A 20,701-nucleotide genomic window follows, 5' to 3' on the forward strand; every position below is an offset into this window, starting at 1 on the left:
ACTCAATCAAACACATATTCGAATACATTTTCTAATTCTAATTCATTTACACAAAGTGACACATTCACTCAGTCAAATTCATTTACTAATTCTCTGCCGAATGATGTAACATTTTCGCATTCTTTTGTATTGATGAATTCATATTCTGTTACGCAAACTGTTTCTTTTTACACAATACATATTATTCAATCTCTATATAATTCATATCAAACAAACATCATTTCATATGAGTACACAGTTATTTATTACACTTCTCTTTATCAACATTATTCTGATTTCTATATAATGTTTACACCTAATCATGAAAATAACGAATCTCTGAGCACCAATGCATTAATTGGAATTATCTGTGGTGCAGTTGTCGCTGTTCTACTTATAATAGGAATTATTTGTTTCGTAATTAAACATCAAAAACTTTCTAAAACGAAAACACATTCGAATCAAGAAGAACAAAAGACATCAGTTGATATGAAATTTGAGGATTTTAATCAAAATATAGGAGAAAATATTCTGGAGGATAATGACCAATGGATTTGATTAATGTTTTATATAAAAATGTTTTGTGTTTAAATTATATTTTTCGTTTTATTTGCATCAATTTATGTGTATAAACATTTTTTAGACTTTGAGTATATTTATACATAATGTAATTCGAAATAATTTCATAAAATCAACAAGAAAAAAAAATTTTATCAAAATTCCAATTTAAAAAAAAATAAAATAGATCATTTTTCAAGATACTATTTTGTTTCTTCAAAATAATCCAATTTGGAGTACATATTCCAAGATTACACTCTATTAGACAACCAAAATGTTGAATGTTCGATACAACTTTTTATATAAAGGCTAATATTTACCCAAATATAATTTTTTTTCGTTTAATTATCTACGCATTCAATTTTCGGTAAATCATTCAAATTTAAAGTTTTAATTCAAAATTTGATTAAAGTATTTTTTGTTAGAAAAAATTGAATTAACAGTGATCAAAATGTTGCAATCACTTATTTCTTATGCGATGCTCAATGTATAGAAAACCTCGAGATTACTAACATACCAACAATTTATCAAAGCAACTTTTCAAACTATAGTTCAACAATTATCAATCTCATAATTGAAAATGGTGTTTACACCATATCAGATTCCGCATTTTATGAATGGGCTGTGCTAAAAAATGTTACTCTTGGAGATTCTCTTCGTTCAATTGGAGCTTTTGCCTTCTATGCATGCAAAGCTTTAGCATGTATTACCTTTGGAAAAAACTTATCACAAATAGGTGATGAATGCTTTCGCTATTGTAATTCCATGTTCTCGATTGATTTGCCAGACTCTCTTGTTACTCTTGGAAAAAAATCATTTTTTTCTTGTAGCTTGGAGGCAGTTAAGCTTAGTCAAAATCTGAAAAGTATTCCCGAATAATAGGAAATAGTCTAACAACAATCAGTCATATATGGCTTATTATTGTAACGAATTAAAAAATATCGTAACTCCTGATTCAATTACTAAAATAGGATATTACGCATTTTGTTATTGCTCGAGTTTGGAAACAGTTATTCTTGGAAAAAATTTAAATGAAATCAATGTTTTTGCATTCAAAGATTGCAGTAATCTCAAATGTGTTTATTTTCTTGGTGATACTTCGCCAACATCATATGCATCAAATGCTTTCGAAGGGACTCAGGTACAATATGTTATGATATTAGATTCATATCAGAGTGAAAAATTTTGTACACTTGAAATATCAAAAGGGAGTAATCGAAGGGTGTTCTCCATGGCCATCGCCTTCATTCACGGCGTAAAAAAATTTTCTAAATCTAATTCATTTACTAAGTCAAACACATTTACTGAATCAAAAACATTTACAGGATCTAATATATTTACTGAATCTAATACATTTACAAAATCAAATACATTCACAAATAGTTTTACTAAATCAAGTACATTTACTGTTTCAAATAAATTTAATACAAGTGCAGATGCATCTGAAGGATCAAAATCTAATTCTGCGGCTATTGGCGTTAGTGTTTCTGTTGTAGCTTTTGTTGTTGTAGCGGTGATCGTTGTCTTGTTGATTTATATTCATTATAAAAAACATAATAACGCTGTAATAGAAGATTTATCTACAATGAGTAATGATAATGTTTTATATGAAGAATTATATGATAAAAATAAATACTGAGAGCAAATTATTATTTTTTACAGCAGAAAAATTTTATAAAATTCTATTTGTTAATTTTTTTATTTTTTGTAAAGCATTGGTAATTTGGTTATTTTCACAATTTTATGATATTAAATGATATAGTTTATGATTTACATATGTAAAATCGATATAATAAAGTTAAAGTCATGTCCTCAAATATATTTTCCACTGTTATATGTAAATTAATGTTGTTTTAATTTTATTTAAAAAAGTTAAGTTATTCAAGTTTAAGATTATTAAGTGTTTCAATTGTTTGATGATATATATTAAAAGTTTTAATAATATATTTAAATATTTATATAAAAATGTTGTTTGATTTGACTATGTTTGATATTCAAATATAATTTTCATTAATTGTTTGATCCAAATCCATTCTTCATCATTCATAATTTCATCCATATGTAAAATTATTATTGAATTTATTTGGTTGTTGTATATTTTTATAATTAATATAGTTGATTAATTATATGATTTGTTGGAATAAATGTAAAAATTTATCAATAACATTAAAATAAATAATTATATTTGTGAATTGAATTCATTTTCTTTAAAATCTTTCGCAAATGGATCTTCTTCAATATGTGACATTCCAATCCCTATCGATAATATATTCGTGTTTCCTTCTTCTGTATATTCTTCTTCTTCTTCTTGTTTCATTTTTCGTATTTGATTTCTTTTTAATATTACAACAAGTAATGTTATAACAATCAGAATAATTATGATAATACAAACAATTACAATAATTATTAATTCGTTATTATCGTTATTGTTATCTTCATTCATATTTTCATTAGAATAATATATTGAATAAAAATTGGAATAATATTCATAATAAGTCGAATAAATGATAATTGTATAATTATAATAAATAATTTCTGTATAAATATATCGATATTCTGATTCAGTATTTGTAATGGAATATGATTTGATAAATGTTAAATAATATGATAATGTTTTTGTAAATGTTAATGAATATGTTAAAGTATAAGTATACGTGAATGTTAAATCTGAATCAATATATGTAAATGTATTTGATTTAGTAAATTTGTTCGATTTAGAGATTTTATTTGATTTAGAATTTGTAAATGAATTTGATTGTGTATAAGTGTTACTCTGAGAAAACGAATTTGTATTTGAAAATGTATTTGATTGTATATAAGTGTTACTTTGAGTAAATATATTAGAATATGTATTTGAACTAGAAAATGTTTGTGTTGGCCATGGAAGACACTCGTCATTCGTTGTCCCTTTCGTTACATTTAAATATGCAAATGTGTCACTTGAATATGTTTCTTTAGTCATAACTGTCGTGGCTAAAACTTTATCAAATGGATCGTGAAATCGATTTTCTGGTATCGTTGGTGGTGTTTCTCCATAATAATAAATACATTGAAGTGATGAACATAATCTAAATGCATAAATATCAATTGTTCGAACTTTTTCACCAATAAATATCGTTTCAAGATATGGACATAATTCAAATGAATATCCTTCAATAGAAGTGATAGAAATTGGAATATGAAATGTTCGTGTTGAATTTCCAATCGGATATGAAATTAATTTCGTTATATTTTTATCATATAAAATTCCATCATTATAATAATTACAAAAATATAAATTTTCATTTGAAACTTTAATAAATTGAAGATTTTCACATTTATTAAATGGATTTACACCTATCGTTGAAATAGAACTTGGAATATTAATATATTTTAATTGATTACAACTTTGAAACATAAGAGGTCCAATTATCGTTAATCCTTCTTCAAAAATGACTGTTTCAAGATTTTCACATGAGATAAATACATTATTTCCAAATGTTATAACTGATTTCGGTATCGTGATATTGATTAATGAATTGCATAAACCAAATGCAGTATCAGATATCGTTCTCAATTTTGATCCTAATTTTATGATTTTTAATTTATTACACGAAACAAATGCACCATTAGATATTATTTCCAAATTTGATCCCAATTCAATGTTTTCTAAATTATAACATGAACAAAATGCTTCATCTAAAATTGTTTTGACTGAATCTCCAATTTGTGCTGATGATAATTCATTCCATTCATAAAATGCTTTTTCTTTAATTTCTTCAACTTCTTTAATTATAACATGTTTGGTTATATTTTTATAATCATCTGTAAATTCACTCGTTTGAGTGATTGTAAGTGTTTGTGTTGTATCATCATATGTTTGAAATGTACTAACAAAAAAGATTAAAATTAAAAATGAAATATTTCCTTTATTTTTATTAGAAAAATTATTGATTTTAAAATTGAAAAATAAAATTGTAAATATTAATAAAATAGAATATTCTGATTTTTCAATATTTAAAATAAATTCTATAATATAAACAATGAACTTAAAGATATTTAAAGAATGATAGAATATTTTGTTGTATAAATCTTTATTTAGTGCTTTGATATGAAAGAATAATTTTATTGAATTACGAAAACTCTTCTCTTCTTTTATGGAAAAATATTTGATTTTGTTTTGTGGATGAATATTTATTAATTTGTTACAAAATTGAAAATGATTTTGATGTTTTACTTTAATCATTAATTGCTTATTCCAAATTGTTTGATAATCAATTGTATTCATAGCAAACACAATTATCACGATTTGAAGAATATCTTTGCTTCGCATCAATTTTTATCCAAAGTTGTTGACTTTTTTCTCTTCTGAAAAACTGGAACAAATTGTTGTTGAATATGTCACTTTTCTATTGACCAAAATGAAAACTGCCAACCATACTTTCCATTTCTCTTTACTCATTGTGCAGATTTAATTTGTTCCTGATATATATTTTTCAAAACCAAACACAATTTTTTTAGGTATATTTTTGATAAATACTCAAAATTGACTCATTTTGATTTAATTGATATCTTTAAATTTTAAACAATTTTTTATTTATTTTTCGTTTTTCATGATACAAATTAATCCATTTCTAAATTTCTAATTGTTCCATTAAAATTCGTGATATTTCCTTTTCTATTGAATCAATTTGACTTATTCCTAACATATGTCTAATCGCTTGTTCTTGTTTTAATAAACGTTGTAATTCTTGTGCTCCTTTAGTTACACAAATTTTATAATTTTCTTCATTTAATTTATTATTCGGATCAAACATATAACTAAAGTTCTTCGCAAAAAATGAATAAATTTTCCTTTTTTCGTTTGCAAAATTCGTTTTCATTTCATCAAGTTCCATTTGGAATTTAGCTGTTGTTGATAATTGAATCGCTCTCATTTTAGAACTTGTGATTTGTATTTCGCGTTTAGTTTCTTCTTTTAAAAGGTTCATTTTTGCTTCTAATTTTTGATTCTCCTTTGAAAGATTTGCATTAATTTCAATTATTTCTTTGTTTTTAAGGTTACTTTCATTTAATGAATTTGTTGTATTTTGCAATAAATCTCTTAATTCATTGTTTTGCTCTTTAAATTTATCGACAATTTGTTGATACTTTTCTTCTTTCATTATATTTTCATCTTTTATTTGTTTTTCATTTAATTTTTTATATTTATTGATTTGTTCTTCTAATGATTTAATCTTTTTAGCATTATCACTTTTGATTTTACTTAAACATTCTGATGTATATTTCCATTTTTGTAATTCGATTTCAAGTTTATTTTGTTGTTGATTACATTCATCAATTTGTTTTCCTTTTAATTGCATTTGTTTATTATAATCATTTTGTAATAATTCGATTTGTTTACGTAAATTTGAATTATCTTCTTCAATTTCTGATATTTGTGATATATATTTTGTTTGCATTTGTGAATTTTGTTGCTGTAATTGTTGTGATTTCTTTTTTAATTCGAAATTTTCTTTTTCAATTCTATTTAATCTTTCTTGGTAATCTTGGACTAAAATATTTTGCTGTTCATTTTCAAGCAAAGAATTTGAATTTGACTTTTTAATCTTTTTAGCTTTAATTTGTAATTTTTCATTATTTTTCTTAAGTGTTTCGATTTCATTTAATTTATTTTCTATCATAGAAATTAAATCTGGGAAATTATTAACTTTAAATTTATCTTCAATTGTTTTGATATCATTATTAAGTTTTTGGTTATTTGTAGTTAATTTAATTTTAGACTCAATTAAATTAGAAATTTTATTAATTAAATTCGCTTCAAATGTTGGATCATTCAAAAATGCTTCTTTTGTTATTGTTATATCTTGTAAAATTGTTGATAAAGTATTTAATAAACTTTCGATTTTTTGAAGAATTTTTTCTTTTTCATCTAAATTCATTCTGTTTAACTTTTTAATATCATTGATTTGTTGATTATAATATTTTCCAATTATTTCCATTATCTGTTTCGGATTTATTTCCTTTTCTTCATTTGAAATTGAAGCAATTAAATTCCGAAGTTCTTTAGGAAATTCACTACATAAAGCAGAAGCTATTGGATTTGGAGTTATAACTTTTTCATATTCCATTTGTGAAATTGTTTTTCTTTGCGTTTCAATTTCTTTTTGTTGTTTCTTTAATACTGATTTTTGTTGGAAACAAATATCTTCAAAACATTTAAGTGAATTTCCTAATTTTTGTATTGCTTCGATTAAAAATGATCTTTCTTTCATTGTTTTAGAAAGTTCTTCAGCTTGCTTATTAAATGAAGATTCGAGTAATTCAATTGATTTTTGATATTTGGATATTTTATGTTGATCTTCAGAAATAGTTAAATTATATTGATCGTTTGTTATTTTTGAAGACTTGATTTGTGATAAATAATTTTTTTCTTTTTCATTTTCTTTTTCGATTTCAAGTTTCAAAATTTCGTTTTCATTTCGTAATTGTAAATTATCATTTTTAAGTTTTTTATTTTCTTGATTTTTCTCCTTAATTCTTGTTTTATATTTGTTGTGCTTGTTTAATAATTCTTCGTTTAAAGAGTTATTATTTGCTTGTAATGTGTTTAAAGTTAATTTTAATTCATTTAATTTTTGCTTATATAAATTTATTTCATCGTTGTTTTGTTTGTTATTCTTTTCATTAAGAATTTGGTCATTTGCTTGTTCAAGCTTATCTTGAAGATCTTTAACATGTTCTTTTTCAGTTTCATACATACGCTCAATTGCTGAAAGTTGCTTTTGGTATTCTTGTTGATTTTGAAATTGGGTTTTTTCGGTAGATTCTTGAAGATGTGAAAGATGATCTAAATATTCTAAATTTTTGGCTTTTAATTCTGTTATTTCTTTTTCGTTTTCTTGTTTTGTTTGTTTAAGATCGTTATACTTTTGTTTAAGATTAAGAAATTTTTGCTTAAGTTTTTTAAAGCCTGTTTTGTATTTGTCTGTTTCTTGTGGAGTTGGTGATGTAGGTTCAGGTGCTTCTTTTTTCTTTGCTTTTTGGAGAAATGAAATTAGAGAATTTGCATTATTAAAAGGAAATTGAAAATGTTCTTGTGCTTTTAACAAGATGTTGTTGATTGAATTCTGTAGTTCTTTGCATTCATTTTTTTGATTTGAAATTATTTTATTGTTTTGATCAATTTGATTTTGATATTCCGAAATTTGCTTTGTGTATTCATCATTTTTACTTTCAATTTTTTGCTTGAATTTTTCTTTTTCTTCGCGAATTTGTGTCTGTAGATCCTTTTTTTCTTTTTCTGAAGATCTTTTTAATTCTTCCAGCAAATGTATATTAAATTCAAGCCTATCGTGGAGCTCATCTCGTTCACTAGAAACTTTCCTTAGATCTGCTGAAAGTTTTGTATTTTTTTGACAAATTGATTCAAGTTGATCGTGAATTATCATTGTATCTTCATAATACTGCTTTCTTAGTTCATCAATTTCATCATTGGACCTTTCTTCTTTTCTCGGAGATGAGGAAATATTTAAAATATCCCTTGGTTCTCCATTTGCAGTCGAATCCATTTATGGCGCTATTTTGGCTGTTTTTCACAAAGTATGTTCAGAATACAATAATAGGTTTCTTAACGTCCAATGTGTCTCCAAATGATAAACAACGGTTATTTTATTCCAAAGTCACTAAATAAACTGCCACCTTTTTTTGGTGATTTTAAGTTTGATCATTTTGATTATATTGAATATACAACATATTTAATTCATTTTGATTTTCGTATTTTACAATTTCGAAGAATTTTTGCAATGCTTAAGCATATAATATATCAAATTTTCAAATTATTATTTTGTTTTCAAACAAATTTTAATCAACAAATCAGAGCTCAAGTTTGTATTTAATATTAAATTCATATAAATTTATATTAGTAATGAATCAATTTACTAATACATTGTTCATAATTTTTTTTTTATTTTTCATAACTATAATAAACAAAACGATTATAAATTCGTCAAGATACCAATTTCCCTCAAACCAAATTACCATGGTGCATCTGAATAAGATACAATTTAAATCAATTATATTAATAATCTAATTTACCTATTTAATAAATTTTATGTTACGAATATAAAAGATAGCAAAAGCGTCTTTCATATAAGTAAACCAAAGTTTATTCTTCTGATGTAATTTGAGAATCCTTGTTGTAGCAACCACCTCAATGGAAACGATAAAACTTTTTGTAAGACGATTCACTCGAAACAAATCGTTGCAACGATGATTATTAATGTACAAAAAGTTAAAATTTTCGGGGTTGTCGAACGTTTGAAATCAAAGTTTCACAGTTGTGTTTTAAAAATTTTGTTTAGTTCACAGTTGCTGTAAGTTCAGAAATTTGATATAAACCTCTTTTCCATAAGAAATATTTTGTGAGGGCAAAAATGTAAAGTGGTCAAAATCAAATGCTTCGTTCAAACTAGTTTTTCGGACTAACTCCATTTTTTTAGCTTTGCTTGCATGATCTTTCTACATTTTCTCATTTTGCCAATAAGATCTGTTGTTTTTTATGATAAAGAAACAGGATGTGAAGATATACCAATCATTCTTCCAACAGTTACATCATCAAAACCTTGGATCCAATATGCAGGCGAACAGTTTGTTGACTTGTTTAACAAAACCACAGGTTGTACATTAAAATGGTATGATGAAAAGGTCTTCAATGGAACCATTCCTGACAAATCCATATTTCTTTATGATTCTGAAGTATCCCGTAACTATTTTAAGCAAAGCATTTCCGATGAAACAAGAGACTTTTTTGAAATCGCAGTTATCGATAATAAATTATTTATCAAAGGAGGTACTCGTGGAACTTTATATGGTATTTTCGATTTATTTGAACGCTATTTCAATGTCCGTTTCTATGCCTCATGGATGACAGTTGCACAAAAAGTTGATAAATTTGAATTATCAGATTCATTAAAATATTCTGATGAAGGTAAAACCTATTTCCGCGAATACCTCTTTTCAGAAACCTATTTTATCAATGGTGATTATGCTAATCGTATTCGTGCAAATGCTGGTCAAACAGCAGTTGGCGATAAACATGGAAAAAAGCTTTCACAAGGAACTGAGAAATATGTTACACAAGTTTTACGAGAAGCAGGACTTACACTTGAAACGCATCCTGAATGTTGGGCTCTTCTTTCGGATGGAAGTCGTTTTTGGAAAGCGATTTGTTGGTCTAATGAACAAAGCTTTATAGCACTTCGAGATTATTTCATGTCAGTGGCAAGTCAAACTAATCCACCATATTATATTGATATTGAACAAGATGATAGTGGGGAATATTGTCATTGTGAATCATGTTTAAAGAAGATAGAACAATATGGTACATTAGCAGGAATTTATGTTGAAGTTGGTAATCGAATTCTTGAATATGCATCAGAAAAATATCCAAATCAATTGTTACGAATAATTGCATATTTGTGTTCTAGAGCTCCACCTACGAACGGTATAACTCCACATAAGAATTTACATGTACGATTTGCACCATTAGAATTAGATTATTCACATCCTATAGATACAGAATCACATGAACAAAATCAACTTGCGAAAACCGATTTTGATAATTGGAAAACACTTACTCCTAATGTAATGGTATGGGAATATTCATCAAATATTAATCAACGACTTTGGGTATATCCAATGTTTGGAGCTATTTTAGGTAATATTAATTATTATCAAAACAAAGGGATTGTTGGTTATATGGCAGTTGATGAAATTCCATGGTATCGTGAAAATGGAATTATCACACCATATTATCATCAATTCATGGTTGAATATAAACTTTATTTATTATCCAAAAATGCATGGAATAATAATCGAAATCAAACAGAACTATCTAAAGATTTCTTAACAGGTTATTATGGACGAAGAGCATCGCCTTATATTAATCAATTTCTAGAAGAAATCCAAGAAATAGCAGACAAGAATACACAATTAACATTTTGTTATAGTACTGCATCATGGTTCTTTACTGAGAAAGATTTAATTCATTATAAATGGTTATGGGATAAAGCATATGAAGAATGTCAAAAAGATACATATGATGAACGTTATGTATATAATGTATTAACGTCAATGATATCTGTTTATGATAATTTATTTTATAAAATTAGAACAAGAACACATAATTATATATGGGATGATAATATTAGTGCTATTAGACCACAATTAGAAGAATATGAATCATCTACAATTTCTTTATTAAAAGAATTTTGTATTGATAATAAATATAATTATCCAAGAAGACATGAATGTACTAATGATATTGATCATCATTATAATGAATATATACCTCTTTGGCAAAGCTCAAATAAGGGACAAATCATTTCTACTTCTTCTTTAATTGTAATGACTTCTGATAGTTTATCTGGTAGATGTGGATTATTGAAATATAATAATTATAATTATTTAGATGGTGATTTAGGAGGTATTGATACTTATCATTTAGAAGGTCCTAATGTTAATACTATACCAAATCCTTCTTTATATGATATTAAATCTCAAACATCTACTTCAATCACTTATAATTTAACTAATACACAACGTGAAATCATTAAAACTTATTCCGTTTCAGGTAACGTTTTAACATTTACTTCATCATATGAATCAATTGATGGTACAACTGTTAATAGACCTGTTTATACTTTTGTAATTAAAGCGGAAAATGATACATCCAAAATTGCTTGGAAACTTAATTCTAATGAATGGAAATCTAAAGCAATTGCAGATGATATGGATTGGGATTTCTTTGGTGAAGGTGAACAATCCGAAGTTAAAGGCGGTACATTATTAATTGGTGATTGTGATTCTAATAGAGGACTTCAAATTACTTTTCCTTCATTAGATTTTGAGTTTTGTACTTTTATAGTTAACAAGACTACAAAATCTATAAAGATATTATTATCAGTACCTTCAACTACATCTAAAGTTACAGCATCATTCCAAATAACACCAATAACAATTTCTGGCTATGAAGAACCAATTAAACCTAAGAATAGATCAAAATATAAAACTTATAGAATCTCAGAATTAATTATTCCATGGTCATTAGCTTCTCATCGAACACTTTCATGGGATAATAATTCACAACAAGGACGAGCACTTAAATTCTCATTAGTACCACAAGCTCAATTATATTTATATAAATCAGTAATTCAATTATATGCTCCATTAAATACAGTATATAATATATCTTTCCATGCTAGATGTGATTTATCGGAAGGTGATAATTTAACTAAACAAGTTTCTTGGTTCGGTTACACAAGTAATGGTAATGTTTATTATCAGAGTAAATATAAAAATACACCTCCGCCAGTAAATAATTCAAATGATTACTTCGAAATTAGATATCAGAATTTAATCACTTTCGATGATAATTTCTCTCATTTCTTCATGGGATCTCGCGAATGTTGTAAGAACCTTTACTTGGATTATATGGACTTCGTACAAATGGAAGAAGCAAAAGAAACACCTGAGAAAGTTTACAAAGAAGAAATACTTGAGCCGTGGGATTTCGTTTATGAACAAGCGGAACCATCAAATAATATTAATGGTGATAGTAATGGTTTAAGTGGTGGAGAAATTGCTGGAATTGCAATTGGGTGTGTAGCTTTTGTACTAATTGTAGTTGGTATTGTAATATTTGTGGTGAAGAAAAATAAAGGAAAGCAATCAAGTGATGTTTCTAATTAAATGTTTTTTTATAAAAAAAAATAAAATTTATCAATTACTTAAAGTTTTTGGTTGTTCAATGATTTGTTTTTCGTTTTGCGATTTTGTGGGGAAAATAAAGAAAAAAGGTAAAAATGGTTTCTTTCTGAAAAAAACCACTGCTTTTCCATTTTTTGTAGTCTAAAAATTGTATAGTTTTCAATTAAGAAATGATTTTTATGCTAATATTCGTGTGAGTGTAGAGTTAGTCCAAAGAAAATAAATTATTTTTTCAAAATTGAGAGAATAAAGCCACTTTTAGTAAACTGGTAAACGATATAACTGCAGGGGATAAGAATTTTAACCGATCTTTTCGATTGAATTTTGAATGGATTAGAAAAAAAATTGGTAGTGCAAATTGAGAAAGGCAGCTTTTGGGTCAATTTTTTTCAAATTTAAAATCAATTTATTCGATTATATAATTAAAAAAAAATGTTACTGTCGAATATATAGATTACATTAATAATTATACAATTAATTTATTATCAAAAACGAAAAATATTTATTAGATGTTGAAATTTCCTTAGTTTAAGCACATGAAAAGTGCATGATTTTGCGGTTTATGCTGAATTTTGAACTGCATTAATTCAATAGGAGTCGAAATTGCTCAGAAAATTGAAAGCTCTGAAATTCATATCTTATAATGAATTCCATTTGGCTCCAGGTTGAATCTTCAAATGAAAATGAAACAGAGAATTACTTTGGCGTTTTCAATTCAGACCCACGATCAATTGGAAAATTACTTAAAAGACCATCTAATCCAGATTTTGGATATCAAATAGACTCATTCCAGACCTCAAGTTCTGAGGAAGATTTTCAACTCTCTTCTTCATCTAGTTATAATTAATTTTTCTTTATCCTTTTTTATTTCATCTAGTTGTGAAGAAATCGGACCTGCTACATTTTATTTCTGATATTCTATTTGTTAATATTATTAAATAAAATGAACTAGTTTTAAAAACTTACTTTTAACCTTTACGTCTTCACACATACGTGCTATTTTTAAGTTTTTTAAATTAATCTATTTCAAATCTAATTTTATTTTTTATTTTTTTCTCTACTTATTCTACTACGACTGGAAAATGTACTAATTCAGAAGTACTTTTGGAAACAAAAATGTCTTAAATTAAGACATTTTCTGAAATATTTGAATTTCTGTTTGGCGCCAATTTCAAAATAACGTTTATTTAAGAGGGCAGTTTTTCAGTTACAAAATATTTTGACCGTTTAGTTTTATATACTTTACGTAACTTCGTATGCCAATTTTTGTAACTGCTGTCAGAAATACGTTGATTATTTTTTCAAAGAAAAAAACGCTGAAGAAAAAAAAACGGTTTATTGGTATTTGACAGACCGTCATAATAATAAAGACCAGAAACTGATTATAATATTGAATGAGTAGGTCTGGACAATCATTCAAAATTGAATAATATTATTCGTTTAGATTTTTGAACGGCGATTATTTCGTTTGAATGAAAACAACAAAGCTGATAGCAATTGAATAGTATTCAATTTTTATTATTGTTTCATGACTTCCGAAGAATGTGTCTCTCGACAAGGTTATGCATATAAACCTGGAGGAGTTTTCAAGACATGGAAAAAGAGATGGTTTGTGCTCGAAGGATCTGAACTTAAATATCGAAAGAACCCTGGTCACAAGGATGTAAAAATAATCAATATGAAAGAAGTAGAAGAAATCATATTAGATCAAACTAATAAACGTAAGAATGTAATTTTGATTCGAACCAATCAAAAGAAACATTATCTTCAATTCAAGACACTTAAAGAAGCAGAAGATTGGGTTAAAGAATTAGCACTTGCCAAACAAGGCAAAAAGAAAATACATATTAACATCGGGGACTTTACAGTACTTAAGGTCATTGGACGTGGTTCATTTGGTAAAGTTCAATTAGTTAAACACAAAAGTGATGGACAACTTTATGCATTAAAATCGTTATCCAAAAGAGTTTTAGCTAAGTATGATTTAATAGGCCGAACTCTCACCGAACGAAACACATTAATTAAAGCAAATCATCCATTTTTAACGTCAGCCAGATACTCATTTCAATCAGCCACAAAGTTATTTTTAGCCTTAGAATATGTTCCTGGCGGCGAATTATTCACACGTCTTTATAAAGAACGGAAATTTTCTGAAGATCAAGTCAAATTATATGTCGCGCAATTAGTGTTAGCAATAGGTTATCTTCATTCCATCGGCGTTGTTCATCGAGATATTAAGTTAGAGAACATATTAGTCGACGAAGATGGATATCTCAAAGTTACAGATTTTGGATTTGCTAAAGAAAAAATGTATAAAGAAGAATCGACAACAACATCGTTCTGTGGTACACCAGATTACATTGCGCCAGAAATGATATTGTCCAAACCATATAACAAATCTGTGGATTGGTGGTCACTGGGCATTTTGACTTACGAAATGTTATACGGCCGGCCGCCGTTCTATAGCTCTAACACAGATGCGATGTTTAGATCGATTCTTTATGATCCAATCGATTTCCCTTTAGGCGGATCACTTGAAGTAATTGATTTCATATCGAAGTTACTCGAAAGAGATCCGCTGAAAAGACTTGGATCAGGCCCAAATGAAATCGAAGACTTAAAGAAACATCCGTTCTTTGAGGGCATCGATTGGAAAGGCTTGTTGCTGAAAACAATTCCAATGCAATGGAAGCCTCAATTAAATGGAATCGTCGACACTTCGCAGTTCGATAAACAGTTCACTGATGAATGCCCAGCAATATCATATGAAAATCCAGAACTAATTTCTTCAGAAACTCAGCAAATGTTACAGGGATTTACAATGGAAAACACAAATGTCATCGATAGCTTGTGATTTGCGTTGTATTTTTTCATTTCCCATGTAAATGATTTAGTGAAAATATTTTTGAAATTTTCTACAATAAAAAGAATTACAAAAAAATATTTGTAGTTCAATGACAAAATTAGTTAACGATCACTTCTAAAATGTTAACATCTTTCGCATTTTAGGAGGACACCATTTCTCTTTAAGAATCGTATAAAAATATTTTGAATTTGAATGCAACAAGATTCAAAACACTGCCAAGTTTCATTAGAACTGGATATGTTCACTTTGTATACGATTAACATAGCTGTTAATCTTAAAAATGAAATATTGAATTCAATTTGATAGAATAAAAGATCAACCAAAAGACATAATGGGAATTGTCATCAAGGATAAGTTGGCAACAAATGATTACATATATTTGTAGTTAATTCTACAACGAAAATAGCTTGGAAAGCGCCACTTTTTGTACCTTTGTTTACAAAAACTGACAACCCAAACAAATTCAGTTAATTATGTAAAAAGTGGTGTTTATTTATTTATGAATTTTTGTGCCAATTTATGGGCTTAAAATCACTTTCCTCCTGAACTTAATTCAGCACCCTAAGTATCATTAACATGGTTATGTTTGTTTTCATTCTTGAAGAAGATTCGGAGTACGTTAATTAACGGTTGTGGTCCATCCTCTCGGAAAATGGGTAAAGCTCAACAAAAGGGCAAGGCCTCAAAGAAAATAAAGCAGGATACTTTCCTCAAGAAGGAGTGGCGTCATGTATTCGTCCCAGGCTTCTTTTCAAAGCGTGATATCGGATTCACAGTTTCACACAAATGTGCTCGTGGTAAGACACCAGCAGACTACCTTAACAACCGCGTTTTCGAACTTTCCCATGGTGATCTTGTTGATGAACAATCACACGCATATCGTCTCTTCAGCTGGAAATCTGTTGATGTTCAAAACAACGATGTTTTAACTGTTTTCGCTGGAATGAGGTTAACAAACGATAAGCTCTCTTCACTTCTTCGTAAGTATCGCACACTCATCAATGCTCAAGTTGATGTTCGTACAGCAGATGGATACATTCTTCGTGCTTTTAGCATTGGCTTCACCAAGAAATTAAATCCAAACAAGAAAGCATGCTATGCTCAACAATCCAAGAAGCGTGAAATCAGAGATGCTTGCATTGCCATTATGAAGGAGACAATTGAAAAGTCCACAATCCCAGAATTGTGCCAAACAATTGTCAACGAAACAATTGAAAAGGCTATTGTCGAAAAATGCAAGACTATCATGCAAGTCGATAATGTCTATGTAACAAAGATCAAAGTCATCAAGGCACCAACATTCACTGGTGATGAACTTAAGAAGCTCCACCAAGGTCGTGCAGTCACTAAAGCAGCTGAAGTTGCACGTCCAGTCGAAGAAGAAGCTAAGGCCGAAGAAACCAAATAAACATTGCAATTTGCAAATGCTTTTGGATATGAGGAAATGTTTGTGTTTATTTCAATCATAATTTTTAAAAAATTGTTCTGTAGAATTCCAATATAATTTTTTTTCATTGCATTTTAGAAATTTAATTTAACATAAATTTCAATGAACAAGTATAGGGGAGACGGAAATGTTTTATCATAAATATGATCCCTTTTTATTTCTTTGATAAAAATAATATATATGAAACTACAAAAGATCGTAAGAATGATGATATATTTTTTGAGATCAGAGATATTTTATATAGCAAGAAAATGCTAAAATAAACCAATGATATTGTCATTTTTTTAAACGTATTTCATTTTTATGCAACTCGAACAAAGAGCAGTAATCTTTTTCCTTAAAAGAAAAGGCCTTAAACTCAGCCAAATTAAACAGGAATTGGATGATGTTTATCACCAAGATGCACTTGACATTAATTCAGTGAAATATTGGATTCATCAATTTAAGTTAGGGAGATTTGAGATAACAAATATAAAAAGTCCTAGAAGACCAGTTCTAGATTTTATTGATACAAAAATTATGGCTGCACTGAAAATGGAGCCATTTCATTCTACATACATATTAAGTGAAACTTTGTCTATTCCGAGATTCACTATAAATGATCACCTTAAAAAACTAGGCTTCCATAGCTATAATTTAAAAGTGGTTCTCTACGAATTGATCTGTGAAATGAAAGCAGTGAGGGTTCAAAAAGCAATCGAACTTCTTGATATTTCGAAAACAAATAAGAGGAAGGGTTTTTGTGAAATCATTCCTGGGGATGAATCCATATTTTTCTTATCATATGATCACCAGCATATGTGGTCTCTATCAAAAGAGAATTTAGCTGAAATAATTGATACTAAAATATATACAAAAAAATATATGGTAACTATCTTTTGGAATATCGATAAATTTTTCATAGTTGATTTAATGAAAGAGGGTGAAAAATTTAACTCAAAGTATTTTATCAATAAAATAATTAGCCCATTAAAAGAAATTGTATACGTACAAGGTAAAAACCCAAAGAAAATTATTATACTTTACACTTTGATAATGCACTCCCCCACACCTCAAATGCTTCTACCTAGAAAGATAACTTATTCATGATGAATGAAATAAACATTTCATATATTATAGTACAATGAAATTAGAAACACATACATCACATACACAACAAACAGTACAAACTCAAAGTTAAAGCAGAGCTATTTTACAAAAAATGCAGCTTATGTAAGTTATACATTAAAAATAAGTAAAGAAGAAGCTGAGAACGCAAATGAAAGTTTGCAAGGAAGTTACACAAATTCCTTGTATACACAAGTAAAATGTTCTATAAGTTTTCTTGTATTCCGATATATAGATCTATATATTGATTTTTTATTCAAAGGGTTTAAACATTTGGAATGAATTCAACGACAAAATCATTTTCAAACAGAAATTCCCCAATAGTGAAATTTCACAGATTTTACTGTTGTGTTCTTTGATGTTAATCTGTTAGTATTATTATTTTCAATTTCTTTGAAAGAACTTTCTTTTCTTATTTGTTTCTTATTATGAACATAGATAAACATGATGACAAATGTTGCAATACCAAATGGAAAATTCAAGAGAATCACTTTAACTTTATTAAATCAATTTAATATTCTTTTGGATACTTCAATAATATTAAAAAGAAATCAAATACGAAAAATGAAATATGAAGAAGAAGAAGAATATATAGAAGAAGGAAACACGAATATATTATCGATAGGGATTGGAATGTCACAAATTGAAGAAGATCCGTTTGCGAAAGATTTTAAAGAAAATGAATTCAATTCACAAATATAATTATTTATTTTAACGTTATTGATAAATTTATACATTTATTCCAACAAATTATATAATATATCAACTATATTAATTTATTATTTGCTTGTGTAAATACAAGTATTGGAAGGCATTAATTATAGAAATAAAATATATTACTTAAAACATTTTTAACTGAATGACCCATTTAATGATAACATGAGCTCAAAGCTTTGAGCTGATTAATCAGCTGATTAATGGCCGTTACGACGGTTTATTGTGCGGTTTTTGGTCGGCCTTTCTGAATGGGTCACACAGCAGGTCTTCGTTGGGGAACACGCTATGTTTTCGCTCGCAAGTTCAGGAAACATGGAATGCCAGCTCCATCACAACAACTTCGTACTTTCAGAATTGGTGATATTGTTGATGTTCATGTAAATTCAGCCGTTATGAAGGGTATGCCACACCGTCTTTACAATGGCCGTACAGGAACAGTTTGGAACGTTTCACCACATGCAGTTGGTCTTTTGATTTATCGTCGTGTTAATAATCACATTGCACCAAAGCGCATATATGTTCGTACCGAACACATCCAACACTCAAAATGCAGAGATGATTTCAAGAACCGTGTTATCCAAACACAAAAACTTAAGAAAGAAGCCAAAGAAAAGGGCATCAAACTTGATAAATCAGCTCTCAAGCGCCTCCCTGCTCAACCAAAGGAAGCTCATGTTGTTAAGCCAGAAGTTATAAAGGCTGTTTGCTTCACACCATTCCGTGAAACTTGGTAAAACATATTTTAAATATTTCATATTAATGAATCTTCTAATGGTCGTTAATTATTTTGCAAAATGCGTTCTTAAGACTTATTTTGTCAATAAAAATGAAATTTATTAAGTTCTCATTCAACTTTACTTCATTTATTGCATAAGTGAAATTTCACTTCACATTTCTATAGGGCAGGAATTAAGAAACTCGAGTTTCTTTAAAAAAAATCATTATTCATCTTTATAAATAAATAACATAACATGCAATGACATGTTATGATGCATGATGTTTAAATAACTTGTTCTTCTTGTTAAGTTTTTATTGAAATGTTTCGTTTTACACATTTTTGTTCGTTTCACATGGCAAATTTTAAAAAAGTTGGAATAGAAAGTGCCAAAATCTGGATGGATATCATCAATTCCATCTGTTGTTCATTTGCAGGCGGCATACTCATAAATTACTCAATTCATATTACCATAGTTCGAATGCTTTTCTTTGTCGGATTCATTTTTTATTTTGAATTCATTTTATATTCAAATCATTCAATAAATGTAATAATTATTGCCTCATCACTTATAACAGCTTTAATATCTTTGATCAAGTTATTTATATGGCTTATGAGCTTTATTTCAAATCATACAATTGAAGTTAATCAATCTACAATTAGTAATTCCCTTATTAAACCAAACAATATTTCAGATGACATATGGGCTTTACGAGGTGCTTTATTAAAACAAATGGAAAAATCAACTTTGGATAGTTTTGTTAATGATTGTATCGCATCTGGTGTTGATACTGAAGCTCTTTTAAATTTTATTGATGAACTTAACAAAGGAAAATATAGAGATCCCGTTGGTAGGGCTCCTGTCAGAACAAAATCTTTTAAAGCAATATCTGTATTTGGCAAAATTATTCCTCTTCCATTTTCTCCCAAAACTTTCAACATCTTTCCATCTGAGTTTAGTTTAAAGTCTGCTATTTTTGCTTCTATTTTTGCATTTATTTCCTCTGTCCTTGTCATATTATTATCTGATGAATTCCTTTCCCGAGAAAAGTGGTGGATTGGCATTATTTGCGGTTTTAGCTTTTACTCTATATTGCAATGGCCAAGTACTGATCCTTATACAACATCTGTACCAGATTGTTGGAATTCATCTACACGATGTTTTACTATCTCTTTAATTTGTGCTCTTTGGAAAGGAGCGCTTAAAATAAGAACACTAATACCTACATTAGTAATTCCTTTTTCTTATTGGACAATTGATTGCAACCTTTTGTCTTCATATGTGTGCACGTTATGTCGAATCGGTTTATTATTTATGCCGTTTTGGATAATTTTCGGTTTTCTGGGGCATCCCGTGACCGTTATTGTATCGTTTGTGGAATCGTTCAATCGATATGTCTTTGGTCAGAATGGTGTTTCTGGAATTTCGCATATGATTGTGCAGTTCCTTAGAGGTGCCGTTACTGTTTTATTGTCGTATTTTGTATTAACACATTTTAATACAAGATTTAATTTGGCAATTGCAATTGCAATAGCTACTTTTCTTTCGAATCTTGCAGGATTT

At 28.0% G+C, this 20,701-nt stretch overlaps 3 protein-coding genes across 3 annotated transcripts; all 3 read left to right on the forward strand.

Annotated features, from left to right (window-relative positions):
- Positions 1 to 9,027: 9,027 nt before the first annotated feature.
- On the forward strand, positions 9,028 to 15,139 carry GO595_007209 (AGC family protein kinase; the record flags this gene model as incomplete). The annotated part of the gene is made up of 2 exons (XM_067920648.1): positions 9,028 to 12,178; positions 13,845 to 15,139. 2 exons carry the CDS (start codon positions 9,028 to 9,030, stop codon positions 15,137 to 15,139), a joined length of 4,446 nt encoding a protein of 1,481 aa, XP_067772728.1.
- A 664-nt stretch (positions 15,140 to 15,803) lies between these two features.
- Positions 15,804 to 16,559, forward strand: GO595_007210 (40S ribosomal protein S3a; the record flags this gene model as incomplete). Its single annotated transcript, XM_067920649.1, has 1 exon — positions 15,804 to 16,559. One exon carries the CDS (start codon positions 15,804 to 15,806, stop codon positions 16,557 to 16,559), a length of 756 nt encoding a protein of 251 aa, XP_067772729.1.
- A 2,111-nt stretch (positions 16,560 to 18,670) lies between these two features.
- GO595_007211 (ribosomal protein L21e) lies at positions 18,671 to 19,156 on the forward strand (the record flags this gene model as incomplete). Its single annotated transcript, XM_067920651.1, has 1 exon — positions 18,671 to 19,156. One exon carries the CDS (start codon positions 18,671 to 18,673, stop codon positions 19,154 to 19,156), a length of 486 nt encoding a protein of 161 aa, XP_067772730.1.
- Positions 19,157 to 20,701: the final 1,545 nt, after the last annotated feature.

Source organism: Histomonas meleagridis (assembly GCF_020186115.1).
Source record: "Histomonas meleagridis strain 2922-C6/04-10x chromosome Unknown contig_51, whole genome shotgun sequence".
NCBI lineage: Eukaryota > Parabasalia > Tritrichomonadida > Dientamoebidae > Histomonas > Histomonas meleagridis.